Raw genomic sequence first — 21,946 nt, forward strand, 5'->3', positions numbered from 1 at the left:
AATACTCCTGTCTGTAATGGTAAAGGGTCATGAGACAAATCAAAAGTTGCTTGAACTGACAGATGACAACTACCTTTCTTACAGCAGTCCTAAACAGGGATGCTGCAAATTTTCCAGCAAACCACTTTGGCGGACTCATTTGACACTGATAATCAGACCTGTGAACTGATCAGGGATATAAGAACATAAGAACATAAGAGATGCCAATGTTGGAGCAGGCCAAAGGCCCATCCAGTCCAACACTCTGTATAAGTTGTCGAAGGCTTTCACGGCCGGAGTTCATTAGTTGTCATAGATTTTCCGGGCTGTGTGGCTGTGTTCTTGGCATTGTAGGACCTGACGTTTTGCCAGCAGCTGTGACCGGCACCCTCAGAGGTATAACACAGAAAGATGGAGTATTTTCTGTGTCGAGGTGAGAAGAAAAAGGGTAGGCAGGTAATTTATACCTACTCAGGAAGGTGGGGTAGGGCTGAGCCATTATCTTGTAGGAGTTCTCCAGGCTGTGACATGCTAATGGAGCAGCTTTCCTGAGGAGGTACTTTTGCATATGGATTAGCAAATATGGACCTAAAAGTCTAATTTGTGAGCTACTGGCATTGTAGTTGTGACCGAGCGATTTGGCTATGGCGTAAATTCGTTTGCTCTGCAGCCATTCTTCCTGAGCTAAGACAAAAATGTGTGAGCCAGAGGCTAAAAAACTGCGAGCTAGCTCACACTAACTCAGCTTAGAGGGAACCCTGGTTGTTACCCTACTCTGATTTGATGCAAACCAAAGAGAGAGGTCAAGGGATGAAAGTTGAAAGGAAGAAAACAACTGTGATGTATAGTGCCCCCCCCAAAAGGTTCTTCACAGACTTGTAAATTCTTTTTTCAGTATACAGTTTACTGGAAGCAATTCAAACGCCATCAACACCAACGAACCATGCATATTATATCTTGTTTTGTGTACATATTTATCAAAGTGGGTAGCGTTGAAATACCCATATAATATTAATCCATTTGGCAAATACTCTAGTCATATCTTATAGTCACATTCATCAAATCCATTAATGGTTGGTGTTGATGGCATTTGAATTGCTTCCAGTAAACTGAATACTAAAAAAAGAATTTACAAATCTGTGAAGAACCTTTTTTTTTGGACTTTTCATCATCACGGTTGTTTGCTTCCTTTCAACGACTCTGACTTGAAACAGGTAGTTCATAAAGTGTGCTCATCTTGCATACATAAAAGCTAGAAACCAGGGACCTAAACAGAATTTTGATGGTATTCAACAGTATCCATTTTGTAACAATTAATGCATTTGTAAATATATGTGAATGATAAACATTTGCATTTGAAATCTGATTAAAAATGGGTGTTTTGCAAACAAAATAGCCAGGGGTCATTTCCTGCAGGAGCACACAGGAGCGGAGCTCCAGCAGTAAAGAGCCCAGGGGGCGGGCACATGCAACAAGCCCCACCCCCTGCTGCCAGCAGCCCTCAGTCAGAGCAAGAAGCAGCCAGGTAAGGTGCAGAGCCACGCCTGGCCCCCCCCGGTCCAAAACGGTCCAGTGGCACCTTTAAGACCAATTTTTATTCAGGTACAAGCTCTCCCTCCTCTGCAAGGACAGATCAGCACGTTTCTCCCCCCAATAGCCAGCAATCCAAAACAGTCCAGTGGAGCCTGAGCGATGGGTGTTGCCTTCTGACACACTTCCAGTAATGTCAGGGGTGTGCGGCATATACAAATAAGTTATGCTAATAAGCTCCTGCACCTCTTTTTCTACAAAATGACCCCTGAAAATAGCTATGTAATTTGTCCGAGAAGAGCACTGAAGAAGCATTTTTAAAAGCAGCATTAAAAAGATCCCACTTATAATCAAAATGATGTTTCTTCAGAAAGGCTTAGTTTTTTGGTCTGTGCCCCTCTTTGAATGGAAGTACAACCTTCAGTATGCACTGGCAATCCAGCACAGCCTAACTGCACAATCATTTGCTGGCAACTGTAGTCAAAGGCTGGATGCTGGAGATGAAGATGTGAGGTCGACAGCTAAAGAACACAATTCGCTGAAAGGTCCTCGGACATTGATAAACGATGTGTTTAAGATATAGCTCACCTTAACATCTTGAAGTCAAGGTGGCTAACAACCCAACAAGTTGGAGGAACACAAAATGCCCTACTAACAACCAGTGTTCCCTCTAAGCTGAGAACACAAAATGTCCCACTAAGAACATGAACACGGCACACACTGACTTAAAAAAAACACAGATTAAAAACTGCAGCCCCATCTACTGAAGAGTCCAACCTCCACCAATGCCTTCTGCAATAAAACTGCCATGCACGCCTTCCTAAACGCACCAAGTTCAAGTACCCTCTGCATGTACTCTGGTAGGCCACTCCAGTTGGGAAATGTGTCCTCTTTTTTGCTTCTCAAAATATGGTAACCCTGCATCTGCCCTACCACAGAGAAAGCCAGCAACTTAGCTGTTGCCGTATGAACAATCTTAAGAGAAGACACCTTTAGAAAGGAAAGGCTGTATGAAGATCAGGGGACATTTCGTAGAAAAAGAGGTGCAGGAGCTCATTAGCATAACTTATTTGCATATGCCACACCCCCTGACATCACCGGAAGTGTGTCAGAAGGCAACACCCACCACTCAGGCTCCACTGGACTGTTTTGGATTGCTAGCTATTGAGGGGGGGGACATGCAGATCTGTCCTCACAGAGGAGGGAGAGCTAGTACCTGAAGGTGGGCCGGGGGTGGGGCTCTGCAACTTACTTGGCTGCTTCTTGCTCCTTGTGGCCCGACTGAGGGCTGCTGGGAGCAGGGGGCAGGGCTTGTTGCATGTGCATGCCCCCTGGGCTTTTTACTGCCGGAGCTCATCCACCCTACCACAGAGAAAGCCAGCAGCTTAGCTGTATGAACAATCTTAAGAGAAGACGCCTTTAGAAAGGGAAGGCTGTATGAAGATCACAGCTTGCACATGGTGTATGCTGGGAGACATGGCTCAACAAGTATGAAGAGTCATAGGCCGTGAAGGCCCTGGGACAATGTTCAAAAGAGAGGCCAACAAAATTTCTTCTATAGAGCAGGGGGTGAACTTGCACTTCCCCTACCTGAGCTGTGCAGGCACTCTCCACCTGCTATTACTTGCCATTAGGAATTAGCTGAAGAAAGTGAGACTGGAACACATATTGGATCTCGGAAAAACTTGGGGAGAGGAGGAGGAGAAGGAGATTGGATTTATACCCCGCCCTTTACTACATGAAGGAGTCTCAGAGTGGTTTACAATCTCCTTTCCCTTCCCCTCCGCACAACAGACACCCTGTGAGGTGGGTGGGGCTGAGAGAGCTCCCTCCAGGACTGCCCTTGAGAGAACAGCTCTGAAAGAATTTATGACTGACCCAAGGTCACGCCAGCAGCTGCATGTGGAGGAGTGGGGGATAAAACCTGATTCTCCCAGATTAGAGTCCCCACTCCTAACCACTACATCATACTGGCTCTCATGCTCTGGAGAAGCAACATAAAATACAGAATATAATACAGCAACCAACCAACCCACCTCATTGCTTCTTTACAAATCTAAAACCAACCAAACAGCTGCTGAAATAATCTGAGGCTCTTCAGTTTAGCAGAAGTACATAGATGAATTGGGGGCAACCCACTGAGTGTTTTGCCTATGCAAGGTCCATTAAATCCACTGAGCATTTTGCCTATGTAAAAGCCATTAAAACACACAGAGAGATGTGCACTAACTGCATCTGACTGCTATGGGAAAACATCTGTATCTGGCAACATCTGGTTCCCTCTTTCACACACAAACACTTGGTGGGAGAGGTATTTTCTGCAGTTCCTATTCACAGATGGTATTCACTGAATTTTAATCCTGACCATTAAAAAGTATAATTCAGCAATACTCACCCTTTAAAGGTAGGCACATCCTTACACATCTTGCTGAATTAAGCCCTATATAAATCTCAGAAAATAAAAGGAGGCCTTTCTATCCTTAACATTTTCAAAATGTCAACAGCGACATTACCCTATGCCTAATAGAATTACTACTATTGTTTTATTGTTTCAAGCTCGTAGTATTTGCAATCTGTGTTGTAATAAGGCACAGGGAATACAGAATGAGCTAGAATGAGAAAACCAAAATATTGGAAGAGATCAGCAATAGCAGAACACCATAAAGTCAGAAAATTCCATGCAACCCATGGCCCAAGAGAGTAGGGCATACCTACTGAAATTACAATACTGAGGGAACGGAGTCTTTCAATTGGTGGCACAAATTAAATGGGATTTGCACTGACTGATGGTCTTCTGGATGGAAATGCACATCTCGATATTTATAACAATACTTCTATAAATAATAAAAAGAAGTGTTGAGCAGTTGGGACCAACTGTATTTCTGCAACTCATGTTAAGTTTAAAAAAAATATTTTTGATGCATCAAATGGCTTTGTAATGTGTACCTTCCAAAACTGGAGTGTGTTTAAAGGAGCTATATTGGTTACGTATTGCCTGCTAAAATGGGACAGCTGAACTTATTAAGGGCCAAGGATTGAGCTTCCAAAATTTGACTCTCATATTTTGCAACACGACTCAACTCTTTTGCAAACAAGTATTTTGGTTTAGACGTACAAAAATATATCTTTGGAACAAGACTAATTCTACAGGTACATAACACTGATTAGCAATCTACCTGACCGGGATAGCCCTGTATGAAGGGGTGGTCTTAGATATGGAGCATTCATGACTGCTCAGGGCCCCTCACAACCATGGCCATTCTACTCTGCATCCCACAACAGAGGAGGAAAAAACAGAGAGCCCTGACCTGAATAGATCAGGCTAGCCTGATCCCATCAGATCTCGGAAGCTAAGCAAAGTTGGCCTTGGCTAACCTCCAAGGAATACCATGGTCGTGACGCAGAGGCAGGCAATGGCAAACCACCTCTGAAACACCTCTTGCCTTAAAAACAAGTCTAGCTCACCACCTAGTGGTGCATAACACTAAAAGAGCTAGAATTTCTGGCTGCCAGACAATCTTAGGATCTCCTGGCTATTCGACACGCAATGCCATACGATAATTAATTAATTAAGCAGTCTACTTTGAACATAAAGCTTTCCAGAACTCAGGAAATATCTGGATGAATGGGTGGTCCTAGCTACGGGGCATTCATGACTTCTCAGGGCCCCTCACAACCATGGCCTCCATTCCACACCCCGCAACAGAGGAGGGAAAGTCAGTCAGATTTATTGTTATAGTCAACGACCAGCACGCTCAGTCATTCTGCATAAAACCATTCAAATAGGAATTATGGGATAAAACCGACAGTGGCATTAGGAGGGAAAAACAGAGAGAGCAAGCTCCCACATACTGGGGGTGGCTGCCCCCTTGGCAACTGGCTTGGGGGCCACACCTTGGGCTGGGGTCAGCCCCAGTGTGCGTGTGTGTGTGGAGGGGAGGTGGTAGGAATGGAGCGATTGTGAGGGCCCATCCTGGGCTTTTGCTCAGCGCCCCAGAACCACTATAAAACTGCCTCTGTATGAGTGGATCTGATTTATAACTGAAAAGACTAGAGCATCTACTTGGCATGCAGAAGGTCCCTGGTATCTCCAGTTCAAAGGATCTGGTTGTAGGTGATGTGAACGATCTCTACCTGAGACCCTGGAGAGCTGCTGCCAGGCTAAGTAGATAATATTGACTGTGATGGATCGATGTTCTGAGTGACTATAAGGCAGCTCATGTGTTTGTGGGTTGGGGGGGGGGAAGAATCAGTGTTTCTCACACAGAAGATCTCTGAGTCACCTCTGTGGTAGAAAGAAGAGGGGAGGCCATTTCCCCCTAGACGTTGCAGGAAGTGTGGGAGCAGGAAGCCTCTTCAGACAACATGAATGCTATCCTGACTCATAGGCAGTTAACAGACATATTATTTGGGTTTGACCGATCAGGAAGGCCATGTTGGTGGCAACAGCCCCAAATGGCCATTAAAATGGAGCTTGCTTGTTGCATCTGGTTGAGATGAAGGAGCAGTGTATAAGAACTGACATGCCACTACTGAGAACATGACAGGGCACCTGATCACAAAAGAGTTTTTAGGTCTGCCTGCCATGACAAAGCAATTATTTCCAACCCTTATTGTGTTAACAGGAAAGTTTCAGGATAGTAAAGAAGCGGTGGCCTGTGGGCAACCTTCTTGAGCCTGTGGGCATCTCTGGTATTCTGACATGTGGCTAGTGGGCACAACAACAAAATGGCTGTCACAGGAGGCAGAGCTGGCCACAAAATGGCTGCCACAGGAGGCAGACACACACACAGGGCAAGCCCAAGTGCAGGGGAGGGGGGAGTGAGAGAGAAATTAAAAATACACTGGGAAAGAGGGGTGACAGAATAAAACTAACACTGTGGTGACAGCTCACACTGAACCAATCAAAAAACAATCTGCAGAGTCAAGCTCATCTACAGTGGCCAATCAGAAGTCTTCCTGAGAAACCCCCCCACCTAGCTCCACCCACTTTCTAAAAACACTTGGTGGGCACCAAGAAAGGTGTGGGCGGATGGTATGGTGCCCAAGGGCAGCACGTTGGGGACCCCTGATCTATCTTATTGGTATGGCTGCTTAAGTCCAAGCCCTCTTACCCCAAATAGAAAGAGAACTGGTACCAGCCTCTACAGCCCAATTAAAAGATAACAGTGATTAAAAAACCCCACCAATAATAATAATGATAACAGTAATTGCAATAATACCAAGGGGGAGAAAGTGAATGAATCCCCTACGTATTTGATCAGCACAGCAGGGTATGATATTTTTAAAAAATATAGTAATAAGGCTATATCAATGTGTTCCCATTTGGATCCCCTCCAGAATTACAAAGCAAAGTCATAGGAAAAATTTTACCCCTGGTCTGTAGGCTGTCCTGTCATTAGTAGAATGCTGTATCATTTTTATAGTGGCCATAATCACGTACAGTAAGATATAATGCATGCTATTTAACACAATTTAAAAGGCAATGCGTCTCTATTAAACCGGCCTCCGGGAGAGAGAATTTTCTCAACATTAATTCCCCAGCTTGTCTTTGCCTCTGTATTTACATTTCAAGTATGCAATGAAAGGGGAAATTTTTAGTGACACTCCTGTTAGGTGCGTTCTCTTCCTTGCTTTTACGACTTTGCTGTGTTAAAACCGGTCCCCGGGTTGTCAGAGCCTATGAGCCGCAGAAAAAGTGGGGTTTTTTGTAACTGTATGTGACAGGCACAATGGCCAGTGCACCCAGCTTTACACTTTTGTTTCCCGCAGCAAAATACGGGCAATACTTTTTTGTTGTTGTCAAGTCGCAACTGACTTATGGTGACCCCGCAGAGTTTTCAAACCAAGGGACATTCAGAGGTGATTTGCCCTTGCCTGCCTCTGTGTAGCGACCCCTGGTTTCCTTGGAGGTCTCTGCCCTATCCAAATACTAGCCGGGGCCGACTCTGTTCAACTTCCGAGATCAGATGAGATCGGGCTAACCTGGTCACGGTATGGGCAACATAGCTACAACTTTTAACACCAGTGCAAAATGGGTGCGCGAACCACATTGGCAAGAGGCTTTCACCATCAGTGAAATTTCTGAAGATGTGGGTATGTCATTCACAGTTCATTTTTCACTGTATAAAAACATACCCGCAGCAATTGTGTTGGCAGTATTAAGCCCACTCTCTGAGAAGAGTTTAAGCCTCAAATACTTAGTTATCAATACTTAATTAAGTAAATCACCAGGCACAGTTTTATCATGCAGAAATACTTATTTTTTCCTTTACACGGTGGCAGAAATTCCTCCCTCTAAAGGCATATCCATGGTACTGGAGTGTGATGCTCTCCTAAGAAAGTATAAGTAGCTGCTGCATATCACATCAGCATACTGAAGATAACAAAAAGGCTGAGACAAAAACAATAATCAAATATGGCTAAACATGCAGTGCCCAGGGGTCATTTCCTGCAGGAGCGCACAGGAGCGGAGCTCTGGCAGTAAAGAGCCCAGGGGGTGGGCACATGCAACAAGCTCCACCCCCTGCTCCCAGCAGCCCTCAGTCAGAGCAAGAAGCAGCCAAGTAAATTGCAGCCCGCCCCGGCTCCCCGGTCCAAAACAGTCCATGGCACCTTTAAGACCAAGTTTTATTCAGGTAAAAGCTCTCCCTCCTCTGCGAGGACAGATCTGCACGTTCCATGCAAATGAGTTATGCTAATAAGTTATGCTAATGAGCTCCCGCACCTCTTTTTCTACAAAATGACCCCTGGCAGTGCTAATATAAAAGTACACAATATATTTTAATTATGCATAAGAAATATTAAAATCCCAATTAAAAACACACATCTATGGTTCTATATATAAGTACCTATACTTAATATCAGGACAAATGTCAGAATATATAAATACAGGTTAAAAAATACAAAATGTATCCAAATTCAAGAACCAAACACATTTAAAAAGCCTTCCTTAGTGGTTAAATAAAAGCTGAGCACTCCATAAGTTGAACATCAATATGATTCAAACTCATCGTATGTACCTGGAACCAACAATTATATTTATTCCTCATCGTATACAGAATGGACCTGAAAACAAACAATAACTAAATACAGTGTAGACCTTACTCACACAGAAATGTTTACCCATGGAGTAAGTGGGAATAGATATAATGTCCTGATATTAGGTACAGGTACTTATATACAGAATCATAGATATGTGGGCTTTATTGTGATTTTAATATTTCTTATGCATAAATAAAATATACTGTATATTTTTATATTAGCGCTGTGTGTTTAGCCATATTTGATTATTGTTTTTGTCTCAACCTTTTTGGTTACTTTTCCTCTATAGGGTTGGGTTTCTTCTCCCTTTCTTGGTCCTACCATACCAAGGATACCTCATGATGAAATCAGACCACTGGTGGAGCATGTTTTGTCTATGGAGACTGGCAGCAGCTCTCCAGGGTCTCAGGCAGAAGTCTTTCACATCAACTGCTCCCTGATTCTTTCCACTGAAGATGCCAGGGACCGAACCTGGGACTTTCCACATACCTAACAGATGCTCTGTCATTGAAACATGGCTCCTTCCCCAAAGCAAACCTTGAGACACATTATTTGGAGTAATACAAAAAAGAAGCAATAATGCTCTCCTATACTTGGCGGACTTGAGTTCACAGCACTGCTCAGCCATGAAGTTCACATGATGGCTTCGAATCAGTCCCCGTCTCTTGACGCCAACTACCTTGTAGGTTTGTTGTGAGATTAACAGGAAAGGAGAGGAGAATTGTTGTGCTCTCTCCTCTGGCCTGCTTAGAGGAGAGTTGGGATCATGAATAAAAATAGAGGGAGCAGAAGTGCAGATTGTTCTGATGAAGCATGACATCTCTGTTCATATTTTACAAGACAGGCTTACAATACAGTAGCTCTAGCAGGAGTCTGGAAGCATGTGACGTTTCCTGCAGCCCCAGACCACCAGCTCAGGATCTTTGTAAAAGAAAACAATTCTGAAGCTGACCACACATTTTAAATAATGTCTGCACATCAACAAGGACAAGAAAATTAAATAAAAGCCAAGACTGTTAGATGCTGTGAAAACTGAAACTGAGTCAGCTGACTTTAGTTGCTTTTACAAGTCCTGGTAGAAGGCAATTTCATTTCTAATGAAAACCTGTGAACATTGTTTAAAGTGACAGGCCATGTGGGAGGCAGCCATTAATTTCATATGAATAAAGAACACACATGCTTTCCTATAAGCAAATATGGACTTAAAAGATGTGCATCATCAAGGGCTCACTGCATCTGACTGCTGCTTGAAAACATCTGCACTAGACCACATCTGGATCCTCTTTCCCACACAAGCAAATGGCGGGAGAGGTATCTGAAGACAAAGTATAGTAATAACAGCTGAACTTTCACGGTATATGAAGGATGGGGTCACAACAGTGTACAGATCCAGGAAATATGGAAACATTTGGACAGTTGCTACTGCTCACAACTCCCATGTAATGTCTTTCACAACTGTGTGTTGCCGGTGGGCCTGAACTGAGTCTCTGTGCTGGCTGTATGAGTGGTTATGATGGGGGCGACAGGAGCCGGATGCAGGTCACATCACTTCCAGTTAAAAAAACTTGAGTGGCACACAGTAGCTCTAGGAATCACAGAAAACTCTATGATAAACCATGGAGTTTCCCGCAATTTATCCGGGGCTGCGATGGCTCAGGGGTTAAGATGCTGAGCTGCAGACCAGAAAGGTCTGTAGTTCAGCAGTTCAAGACCCTAGTGCCACGTGACAGAGTGAGCTCCCGTCTCTAGTTCCAGCTCCTGCCAATCTAGCAGTTCAAAAGCAAGAAATTGCAAGTAGATAAATAGGTACCGCTTAAGTGGAAACTTAACAGTGTTCTGTGCACATCGGCAACTAAGTCATGCCGGCCACGAGACAGCGCTGGCTCTTCGGCTTGGAAATGGAGATGAGCACCGCCCTCTAGAGTCGATTCGACTGGCTATTGAGCAAGAGAAACCTTTACCTTTACTTCCTGCAATTTGCTCGAAACGGTGTGGTTTTACCAAAGAGTTTTTGGCGGTTCCTAGAGCTACCTACATCAGTTCTGTTTTTTCTACCGGAAGTGACGTGACACTTCAGCTGGCACTGCAGACCTCCCCCCATCTCTGCCCACAGACAATCTCTTGCTGGTTGTCAAGCACTGTGTGGCAACCCTAGACGGCGGATATGCAGTTTCCACAATATGTGTAATTGCAAGAAGTTCTTTTTCGAGTTGCTGGAGATCAGATAGACCACCGTGGACTAATGTTCCCTCTAAGCTGTGGAATCTTGTGAGCAAAAACTCTACTTTGTGAGCGACTAGCATTAAAGTTGTGAGCGAGTGATTTGTCTACTGCATAAATTAGTTTGCTCTGGAGCCATCCCTTCCTGAGCTAAGACAAAAATGTGTGAGCCGGAGGCTAAAAAACTGTGAGCTAGCTCACACTAACTCAGCTTAGAGGTAACACTGCCGTGGACATGCATCCCTCCCAAGCACAGTGTTCCAAGCACCATGGACATGCATCCCTCCCAAGGACCTTTGCAGGGTTCCAGGCTGTGTTGGCCAACATTGTCACAGACCTTGAATGAAGGCCATTGTGTAGAAGCCACTGGCTGTATGAACAAGCCCGAGCGTCTCTTGTGAAAGTGCCTTTGAGGCTAACCCTTCCCTTCATCAGCTATTTAGTCAGTCTGGCCTATCTAACCATGTAAATACTTAGGAGCAGTACTTGACAAAAGGACCTTGCCCAGGCACCACAACAGTGGATGAGATGCTCATTTTTCAAAGTCCTCTAGGGACATGTCAGGGAGAGGCTATCCCTTTGCCTAGTGACAAGTGAGGATAATATTGGAGACCAAGCCCTATGAGGAAAGGCTGAGGGACTTGGGAATGTCCATTCTGGAGAAGAGGAGGTCGAGGGGGGACAGGATGGCTCTCTTGAAGTCTTTGAAGGGCTGTCCCTTAGAGGAGGGCAGGGAGCTGTTCCTGTTGGCAGCAGAGGAGAGGACTCGCAATCGTGGGTTTAAATTAAGGGCGGGAAGGTACCGTCTCGATCTTAGGGAAAACCTTTTTACAGAAAGAGTTGTGCAGCAGTGGAATCAGCTGCCTAGGGAAGTGGTGAGCTCCAGTCCCCTCCTGGCAGTCTTCAAGCAGCGGCTGGACAAACACTTGCCAGGGATGCTCTAGGCTGATCCTGCATCGAGCAGGGGGTTGGACTAGATGGCCTGCATGGACCCCTCCAGCTCTATGATTCTCTGATCAGCCACCAAAACCTGCCTGTCCCCAATCTCCACATTTACATTTCCACTTTGCAGGCCCTCCTACCTGCAGATGGCCGGAAAGCACTCTTGAAGACCTTTCTTCTTGACTAACGAACCTTCCAGACAGTACATGAGGATGTCCATAACCTGCGTATAAAAGGTAAAACATAAAATAGTTCTAAATGCACAACCCCCCCCCCCACAATTTCACAGCATTTCTTAGACCCCTCTAATGCCTGGATTCCCTACTCCCGTCAAAGCTTCCCCCGTCTCACTTAACACTCCCGGATTCTAATACTCATTCAGATGATGCTTCCAGTTTTTGGCCAGTTGCTTTCTCTTCCTAACGACTGCTTTCGACCTCTACCTCCCATGCATCCTTCCTACTTTCTGTCTTGCTCTAAATGCTACAAATTCCCTTTCTTAGGCTCCCTCAAATCTGATTCATCTTTCCCCGGCTCTGCCGCATTCCACTGAAACCCTGATCCATTTCTCTTATCTACCGGCCTCCTCCCCTTCTGGCCCTTTCTACCATCTTTGTTTTTGATAAGCCACTCGCTTGCTTCTGCTCCGGACACCTTTGCCCCATTTGCCCCCCATTCTGTCCGTACTCCGGTCTTTCCCCGCATGCACAATTACAGCCGTGTACTCCTGCCGTGCCGAAAACAGCGAACAAAGCGGGAAATAGGTTCAGTGGATGCTTCATCTTGTTGTCAAAGGCAACAAGGGGACAGGCAACAAAGGACAGAAGGGCAGACAACCTCAGTTCACCTGCGACCAGAAAGGCCACCCCCCCACCCCTGCTCCTTTTAAAATAGTATAATTTGAACCAGGCCTACACCGATTCCCAGGTGTTTTTGGTGAATACAATGCAGGTCAGATGGGCACTGAGTCTACTTCAACGGGGTACTGACCTACAGCTAATTACTTGCGCAACAAGCCCTAAGAGACACCTCAGGTATTTATGTGGCGAACAGGACTGTGAACTTTAGGCCCTTAGGCCGCATTCGGGGGGAGTGTTTTATTTGAATTGCAGCAGCACAAATATGAGAGTCCTTTAGAAGCTCAAAGAGAGACGGTGGCTATTAATTTCACCCTTTAGTATTCTAAAGGGCCAGCATATATGTAAGGTCTTTCATAGAGAGGATGCCTGACTTACTTCTTTGAGGTTATTCATCTCCCCCCTCCAATCATTAATGTGTAGAGCCAGTTGCCATATTACACTTGCATAACACGGAAGTGGCAGTAGAAAAAAGAGTAAGAGTTCAGTAGCTCCTTAAAGACTAAGAAAATATGTGGCAGGGTATAAGCTTTTGTGAGTCACTGCTTACTTCTTCAGATACCTATAGCACGGACATGCAACAACTGGCAAAGGTGAGAGGCCTCTCCAGATGACACAGTGAGTACAATGGGGTAAACAACACTACTATGGCAGCAGTGAGGATACCATATGGAGATGAGTTTCCAGCTGAGTAATAGCCATAGCAGGTAGAGAACAGAATGCCATCTAGCACAAGGATACTGAAAGGTTACTGTTAGAATACAAACAATTTCTACATGATCTAATGTTAGATTTGATCTAAGCTTGGTTAATCAGATACTACATGGGCAGAAGTCTTCTATTCACAACAGTAAACCAGCCACTCCCTGTATGAATAATGAAAGCCACACAACGGGGCTACGAACAGACAAGGTAGGGTTCTCTTCTATCTATTCGGGACAGTCCCCAGAAATGCAGAAAAAAAATGTCTTCAAAAATGAAGAAAAAAAGCTTCCAAAGCCAGCCTCACAAGGACAAAATTATGCTCATAAGAACATAAGAGAAGCCATGTTGGATCAGGCCAATCCAGGCCCACACTCTGTGTCACACAGTGGCCAAACCCCAGGGGCCATCAGGAGGTCTACCAGTGGGGCCAGAACTCCAGAAGCCCTCCTACTGTTGCCCCCCAAGCACCACAAATACAGAACATCACTGCCCCAGACAGAGTGTTTCATTTATACTTTGTGGCTAATAGCCACTGATGGACCTCTAATCCATATGTTTATCCCATCCCCCCTTGAAGCTCTTTATGCTTATAGCTGCCACCACTTCCCGCGGCAGTGAATTCCATGTGTTAATCACTCTTTGGGTGAAGAAGTACTTCCTTTTATCTGTTCTAAGCCTACTGCTTATTAATTTCATTGAGTCCCCACAAGTTCTTGTATTGTGAGAAAGAGAGAAAAGTAGTTATTTCTCAACCTTCTTCATCCCATGCGTAATTCTGTAAACCTCTATCATGTCACCCCCTCAATCGTCATTTCTCCAAGCTAAAGAACTCAACCTCTTTAATCTTTCTTCATATGGAAGAGGTTCCATCCCCTTAATCATTTTAGTTGCCCTTTTCTGCACCTTTTCCAATGCTATATCATCTTTTTTGCATTACGGTGACCAGAACTGTACACAGTATTCCAAATGAGGCTGCACCTTTGATTTATACACAGGCATTATGATACTGGCTGATTTGTTTTCAGTCCCCTTCCTAATAATCCCCAGCATAGCATTTGCCTCTTTTATTGCAGTCGCACAATGAGCTGACATCTTCAGTGAGTTATCTACCATGACTCTCTCTCCTGGTCAGTTACCACCAGTTCGGACCCCTTCAACCTGTAGGATTTTTGGCTCCAATGTGCATTACTTTGCACTTGCCCACGTGGAACCATGCCCATTTGTCATGTTAACGCCCACTTGTCCAGACTTCATAGATCCCTCTGGAGCTCATCACAGTCCTCTTTGGTTCTCACCGCCCTGAACAACTTAGTGTCATCCACAAATTTAGCCAATTCACTGCTTACTCTACCTCACTCCAGAACAGATGGGATGTTGAGAGAAGATAAACATCACTAAAAGTGTAAAAAGGGGGAGTGAGGTAGAGAAGTCAATCACCTCAAAACCATGGAACCTTACAGACTCCTCGAGAAAGGTGTTTTTTTTTGGGGGGGGAGACCCAAATACATAATACCCCACCATGTCTGATAGCATACATCACATTTTAATTCCATAGCCATAATATGCCGACCAGACCAAAGTTTTGTGATCAGGCTATTATTTTATTTCAATTATTTAATTATTTCAATTATTCTATGCCTCCTTGTCAGAGTCTTGCTCAAGGTGGCTTACAATTCAAAGAAGTTATGCATATAAAAGCAGTAAGCTATTATGCGCTTTGATTAAATTACCCTGCTTCGAACATTACTGATAGATCAAGATGGGTAGCCGTATTGGTCTGTCTGTAGCAGTAGAAAAGAGCCAGAGTCCAGGAGCACCTTAAAGACTAACAAAATTTGTGGCAGGGGAGGAGCTTCTGTGAGTCGCTGAAGAACTGAGCGGCGACTCATGAATGCTCATCCCCGCCACACATTTTGTCAGTCTAAGATGCTACTGAACATTATTGTTCCTAGAAGAAGAGGAGGTTGGATTTATACCCCACCCTTCACTACCTGAAGGAGTCTCAGAGAGGCTTACAATCTCCTTTCCCTTCCCCTCCCCACAACAGACACCCTGTGAGGTAGGTGGGGCTGAGAGAGCTCTTTCGAGAACTGCTCTTTTGAGAACAGCTCTGAAATAACTTGTAACTGAGCCACGGTCACATCAGCAGGTGCAGGTGGAGGAGTGGGGAATCAAACCCGGTTCTCCCAGATTAGAGTCCGCGCTCCTAACCAATACACCAAACTGGCTCTCTCCTCTGGGATATTTGTGATTTGTTTTACTACCATGTGGGCCAAGGAAAAGGCACTGCTTTCATTTCCTAAACACAAGTCAAAATATGAAGAAGAAGAAGAGATTGGATTTATACCCCGCCCTTCACTACCCAAGGGAGTCTCAGAGCGGCTTACAAACTCCTTTCCCTTCCCCTCCCCACAACAGACACCTTCAGTCACCAGCATGCACTGGCACTAATATACTGGGGTGGATCCAAGTGGCCTTCCTCCAGTCTAAGGAGCCTTAAATGATTCTCCCTCCAATGGACGACCCACTTCGTATCATCCTTTCCCCACCAAGCAGGGCTCAGGGCAGCTTCCATCAATGAATACACAATAAAATCGACATATTACGATTTTAAGATCCACATTATTACAACTAGAATGAAGGAGGGGAAATAGAGAATAAGGAAGGGGGGGAAGGAGGGAGGCCAACTGATCTCTCCACCCATCACTGTCCCCCACCACACGCCTGGTGGAACATCTCGGTCTTACAGGCCCTGTGGAACTGAACCAAGTCCTGCAGGGCCCGAGTCTCACTAGACTTAAGGGGGAGGGGGGGAGCTTCAAACTTCAATGAAAAGGAACAGCATGGCATAAATATTTTAATAAATAAACATATAGGCTAGGGCAGTGATGGTGAACCTTTTAGAGACCGAGTGTCAAAACTGCGACCCAAAACCCACTTATTTATCGCAAAGTGCCAACACGGCAATTTAACCTGAATACTGAGGTTTAACTTTAGAAAAAACAACTCATACATTGACTTAAGATGTTAACTTAAGATGACCCAAACAAAGTAAGGAAAACAATCCGAAATGCTTTCATTTACTTAAAATTATTTTGCAGAGAATTCGAAACTTTAATGATGGCCTGGGCCTGGCTGGGGCGATGGCACGCGTGCCCACAGAGAGGGCTCTGAGTGCCACCTCTGGCACCCGGGCCATAGGTTCGCCACCACTGGGCTAGGGGGTAGCATCCACTTCATTATGACTAAAACACTGAGCAAAAAGGAACCATGATGAGATTGATTCAAGATCCCTTCATGTACTGTGATTTAGCCATTTGCCATACGGTCCATGACACATACATATAATATGTAATCCATGACACATACATACAGTACAGACACATACAGTAATCCATGACACATACAGACACATACATACAGTACAGACACATACAGTAATCCACAGACACATACAGTAATCCATGACACATACATATATAAGGGCAGAAAGGTGGGAATATAAATTCTGTAAACAACAACAACAATAATATCCAGGCTTCCAACAGCTCCGGCCAATTGTGAAGTTCCAACATTCGTTTTCAAAACGTGCTAAATGAAAGCTGGGAGGCAAGTGGAATCTATTGCAACGCAAATCAAAACTATACTCCATCAATAACTACAGGGTTAAATCCAGCTAGTTTTTTTCCTGTGGCTGAGAAAGGGAGGAGTCCGCTTTGACCACTAAAGCAGACTATACTGGGGACCATGGGACCTGCCCATACAAAAGCCATATTGGCTGGCGACTGTCGTATGATGGGGGATTGGGTGCGACTGAATGAAAAAGTTCGTGGATCTAACCCACTATATACAGGAGAGGGGACCCCCAAGGATCATACCATTTGACTTATAAAGCGTGATTTGTAATATGTGTGTATATGGAGAGAGAGAGAGAGAGAGAGAGAGAGAGAGTTTTCAGTGGATTTTCAGTTTATTTTCTCACAATAAATCCACATCCATTTTCTCTAGTGCAGTTGGGAGTTGAGAGAGCTTTCCTGATTTTAAGAATGGGTACTGACTACTTGTCCCAAGTAATCAGAATTACCAGAGGGCTCTCCTCTAAACCTTCTCCTTCGCGACCTATGCGTGATAAAACTCAGAAGGCGCTGACAAGAAGCAGCATCTTTATTCTGCATAAATTAATCAGGAATCGAAATAACTTCTCTCACTTGAGTACCATAATAAGCAACTCACATTAAAACAATAATGCATTTCTAAGTGGATTCTCAAGGTGAGTCAATGTCGATTAGCAAGGATTTAATGTGCGCTGGCAACCCTCGTCAGCCCAGTCAAGTGGTTATACACATAAAAAAGCAACACCATATTAAGTTTTATTATTTTAATGCATGTTTATGGAGCAGTTTTCATAACTCCCTATTCTGTATTGATTAATCTGAAGAGTCCTCAACGTGACAACGCTAGAAAGGGTGCTGGGGCTGCCAAACCCCACAGTTTAGCATCTTAAACGTGATCCGCAAACACAGAAACGGGAAGTTACGGGAATACATTTGAGGTTCTTCATGCTGGCTTTCTGATTTTAAAACACTTTGGGGGTGCATCACTACAATATTTTCTTCATATCTTTGGGTTATAACCGATGCTCCCTCTAAGCCGCAGAGTCCTGTGAGCAAAAATTCTACTTTGTGAGCTACTGGCATTAAAGCTGTGAGCGAGCGATTGGACTGCTGCATAAATTAGTTTGCTCTGGAGCCCTCCTTCCTGAGCCAAGACAAAAATGTGTGAGCCGGAGGCTAAGAAACTGTGAGCTAGCTCACACTAACTCATCTTAGAGGGAGCACTGGTTATATAACTTATAATTTTTACATAAAAACTGATACTTCATTTCTCTCACGGTGCAATCCCATGCACAGATGGGGGTGAGAAGTGCTGTCAAGTCAAGGGTGATTTACAGCAACCCTGTAGGGTTTTCAAGTCAAGAGCAGTGTTCCCTCTAAGCTGAGTTAGTGTGAGCTAGCTCACAGTTTTTTTTAGCCTCCAGCTCGCACATTTTTGCCTTGGCCCAGGAAGGATGGCTCCAGAGCAAACTAATCTGTGCAGCAGCCAAATCGCTCGCTCAGAACTTTCATGCCAGTAGTTCACAAAGTAGAATTTTTTTCTCACAAGACTCTACAGTTTAGAGGGAGCATTGGTTAGTAGACATACAGAGGTGGTTTGTCATTGCCGGTCTCTTCATAGCCACCCTAGACTTCCTTGGTGGTCTTCCATCTAAATACTAACCAGGGTTGATCTTGCTTAGCTTCCAGGACAGGACGAGATCAGGCTAGCCTGGGCTGTTACTGCTGTCTAAACCCAAAGAAATCAATGTACATTGATGATCACAACCAATAATATGCATTGTTTCTTGCTTGCCCACTCCTCCACATGCAGCTGCTGGTGTGACCTTGGGTCAGTCACAAGTTCTCTCAGAGCTGCTCTCTCAAGGGCAGTTCTCAAGAGAGCTCTCTCAGTCCCACCTACCTCACAGGGTGTCTGTGGTGGGGAGGGGAAGGGAAAGGAGTTTGTAAGCCGCTCTGAGACGCCTTCAGGTAGTGAAGGGCGGGGTATAAATCCAATCTCTTCTCTTCTTCTTCATCTGGCATTCTCTCAGTGACCCCTACTTCCTGCCCTGTGTTTTAATTATTGTTTTTATGTTCCTGTGTGTGTATTTTTGCTTGTGTTTAACTGGTTAAGCGGTGTCTCTTTTGTTTGGTATGAATGGTTTTTAAGACCTGTTTTTATTACTTTTTAATCTGTTAAGTGGCCCTGATGAGGACAGAACGTTGGAGTATAAATCTTGCCATATGTATATAGTTCAATTTGGTTATCTGCTCTGAGCTCAGGATCCTAAATAATATCCAGACATAAAAAGTACTCTGCAAAAGGCAAATGAGTGGCAAAGCTACCAAGCACGCACATTTTAAAATCTATCAACAGTTACTGGTTAAGGCAGAAGCTGGAGAGTTTTGTAATTTTATGTAGGTAGAAACCAGCCATTTATTCACTTAAAAATTTCTGTTATTAACTATGTATTTCTAAGGATCCAGGGGCTCACTGCAGTGTCATTTAGTTAGTTTTCATACCCTTTTTTATTATACACACACAGAACTCTCTATATTTATACTGTCTCTCTCTCTTACACACACACATACGCACAGTGTAGAGCAAAAATGTAGGCATACAAAACCCAGAAACATACACCTACATATACAGAGACGAATGAGAAACAAAAGCAAAAACATAAAGAAAAAAATATACAAAGAGGGGGAAATCAATTCCTAAACAGTTCTTGTCGCTAAACAATGAAGTAATTGTTCTTGCTGAAGTGCGGCTCAGCGAGCGGCGGAAAAAGTTCTGCTCACCTCCTTGGCGATGGTTGTTATGAAGGCGGGTGGCCTGGCCGTGGCAATGAGCGAGAGAGCGTGTCGCGCGGAGCGGGCGGAGTCAGCTGCCGGACTGAGAGGCAGCCCCATTGTGATGCTAATCGGAGATCAGACAAAAGGGGGGGTGGAAGAGGAGGGGGGAAAACCCAAAAGAAAGGAGGCATTAGAAATATAGAGTGAAAAGATTAGACACAGCTTATAATGTCAGTTCAAGGTCAACGGGAGCACTCAAACAGTTAGAATATAATGGACTTCCAACAATGAGCGGTGATTAGGAGTCAGGGTGTTCTAGCATCTAATACAAAATCAAATAATTAACCGTGAAGATTGAAAACAGTATGTGCATCTGTCCAAAGTGTTAAAAAGGCCTTGTTAACAAATTATCCGGCTGCAGCACTGAATACATATGACGGAACCGAGGGCAATGCAAATATACAGTGTGTTTTACCTCCTGGCCGAAGTTTTATAGACCATTATGCACTCAGCTGCGCTGCCATTATTATTCCAATCATCCAACTACATTGGTTTATTCTGGCTTAGAGGGCAAAAAGAGCTCCGGGAAAGACTTGGTTTCACTTCCATTTCAGCTTGCTGTGCTGAGTCCCTCTCTTCCTAAGTGCAGCCATTATAAATGGAGGACACAGCAGATTTTCAGACATGATGCTCCAGTTCAGAGTTCCTTGCATTACGAGGGCAATATATAAAGACGGAATTTAAAGGGCTATCATCACTTGTTAACGTCTTCAACATTTCCAGACCCAGGACCCACCGTTAACCACCCCCCAGGTAGCAGCATGGGACCCACTGGGCTACAAAAGCATATGGCAGGAAATCATGTGACAGGAAGAGGAGGAGCTTGTATTACAACCTCACTGATAGGAGTGGGGGGCTTCAAGGGTACACTTGAGGACCAACTGGTGGGAATGGGTGTAGGTGTGTCAGACTTGCAGGGGAGGCACGGGAGAGCTTCTGCTGGGACAATTCTCTGGACTTGCCCGTACTAAAAGGGAATCGGTTCCACTGCCGAGAGGTCTGCGGTCTCAGAGCGTCTTACAAACTCCTTTCCCCTCCCCTCCCCACAACAGACGCCCTGTGAGGTGGGTGGGGCTGAGACTCACACCAGCAGCTGCATGTGGAGGAGTGGGGAATCAAACCCGGTTCTCCCAGATTAGAGTCCGCGCACTTAACCACTACACCAAACTGGCTCTTTACTAGCCACAAGGTATAGATGGAACACTGTATCTGAGGCAGTGATGCTCTGTATTCCTGGTGCTCAGGGGGGCAACAGTGGGAGGGCTTCTGGAGTTCTGGCCTCACTGTTGGACCTCCTGATGGCACCTGGGTGCTGGCTACTGTGTGATACAGAGTGTGGGACTGGATTGTCCTGATCCAACATTGCTTCTCTTATGTACTTATGCTGAGGGCCGGTTCTGTAACCAGGTCACCCAAGAAGGTGCTTGTGGCGGCACAGTGAAGAGGACACGAGTGCCCTATTCCATTCGCTCTCAGTTCTGTACTACTGCTAAACCGTGCCAGGGCCTCACAGCAGTGACGGAAGAGACAAGTGATTCTTGCTAGAGGCAACAACACCCCTCCCCTTAATCCAGCCATGTGTCAGGTTCAACAGCAAGTAAATCACACACGTTTCCAGGGAAGCGTTATGCTTTATTAGATTACAGGTCTGTTGCCATGATCTACAGGGATATTGTCAGGAATGACAATGGGGCGGATGCATCCCTACATATAACAGGATGAGGCAAATGGCTAAGCAAATGAAATCCAAGCGCGCGTGTGGGAATTCTCCCGGCGGGAGGTTACATAATGAACGGGAGAGTCTCTGTGCCTCATGAGAGCAGAAATATTCACACCAACAGTGGAACGCAAGCCCTCCCTCCTTCTCAAGGCCAGTCAGATAACCCAGTCTGGCAGCACCAGTTCGCACGGTCTCATGAGTGCCTCCCTATCGCTGTTTACAGCAAGCGAGCACAGCAGCGAGCAAGCATGCGGCGTAGCACCAGAGGCAGGGAAGGAAAAATACAATGGAAACATGGCAGCTAGCTGACATCATGTCTGAAGGAGAGCGGGGGGGGGGAGGACTGGGGGGGAACCCCTGTGCCTAACTTGCCACAAACATGAAAGGTCCTGAGGTGCACCTTGTTTTTCCTCTTCTCCAGCAGCCCTTAAAAAAGTGAGGTTTCTTCCTCCGAAACATGTAAAGCAGGCATGACATTTCTTCTGTCAACAAGCAAC

The 21,946-nt window shown here is 45.0% G+C and overlaps 1 protein-coding gene across 1 annotated transcript in view; it reads right to left on the reverse strand.

Moving 5' to 3' along the window:
• The window catches only part of WDR7 (WD repeat domain 7), a gene marked incomplete at its 5' end in the record, with an annotated part of 300,870 nt that overhangs the window by 81,942 nt on the left and 196,982 nt on the right, over positions 1–21,946 (reverse strand). The window contains 2 exons of the mRNA XM_015405476.1: positions 11,856–11,938; positions 19,676–19,793. Coding sequence (XP_015260962.1) covers positions 11,856–11,938; positions 19,676–19,793 — 201 coding nt within the window. The remainder of the gene's footprint in view (positions 1–11,855; positions 11,939–19,675; positions 19,794–21,946) is intronic.

The sequence above is a fragment of the Gekko japonicus genome, unplaced genomic scaffold (genome assembly GCF_001447785.1).
Source record: "Gekko japonicus isolate JY-2015 unplaced genomic scaffold, Gekko_japonicus_V1.1 scaffold2013, whole genome shotgun sequence".
NCBI classification, from domain to species: domain Eukaryota; kingdom Metazoa; phylum Chordata; class Lepidosauria; order Squamata; family Gekkonidae; genus Gekko; species Gekko japonicus.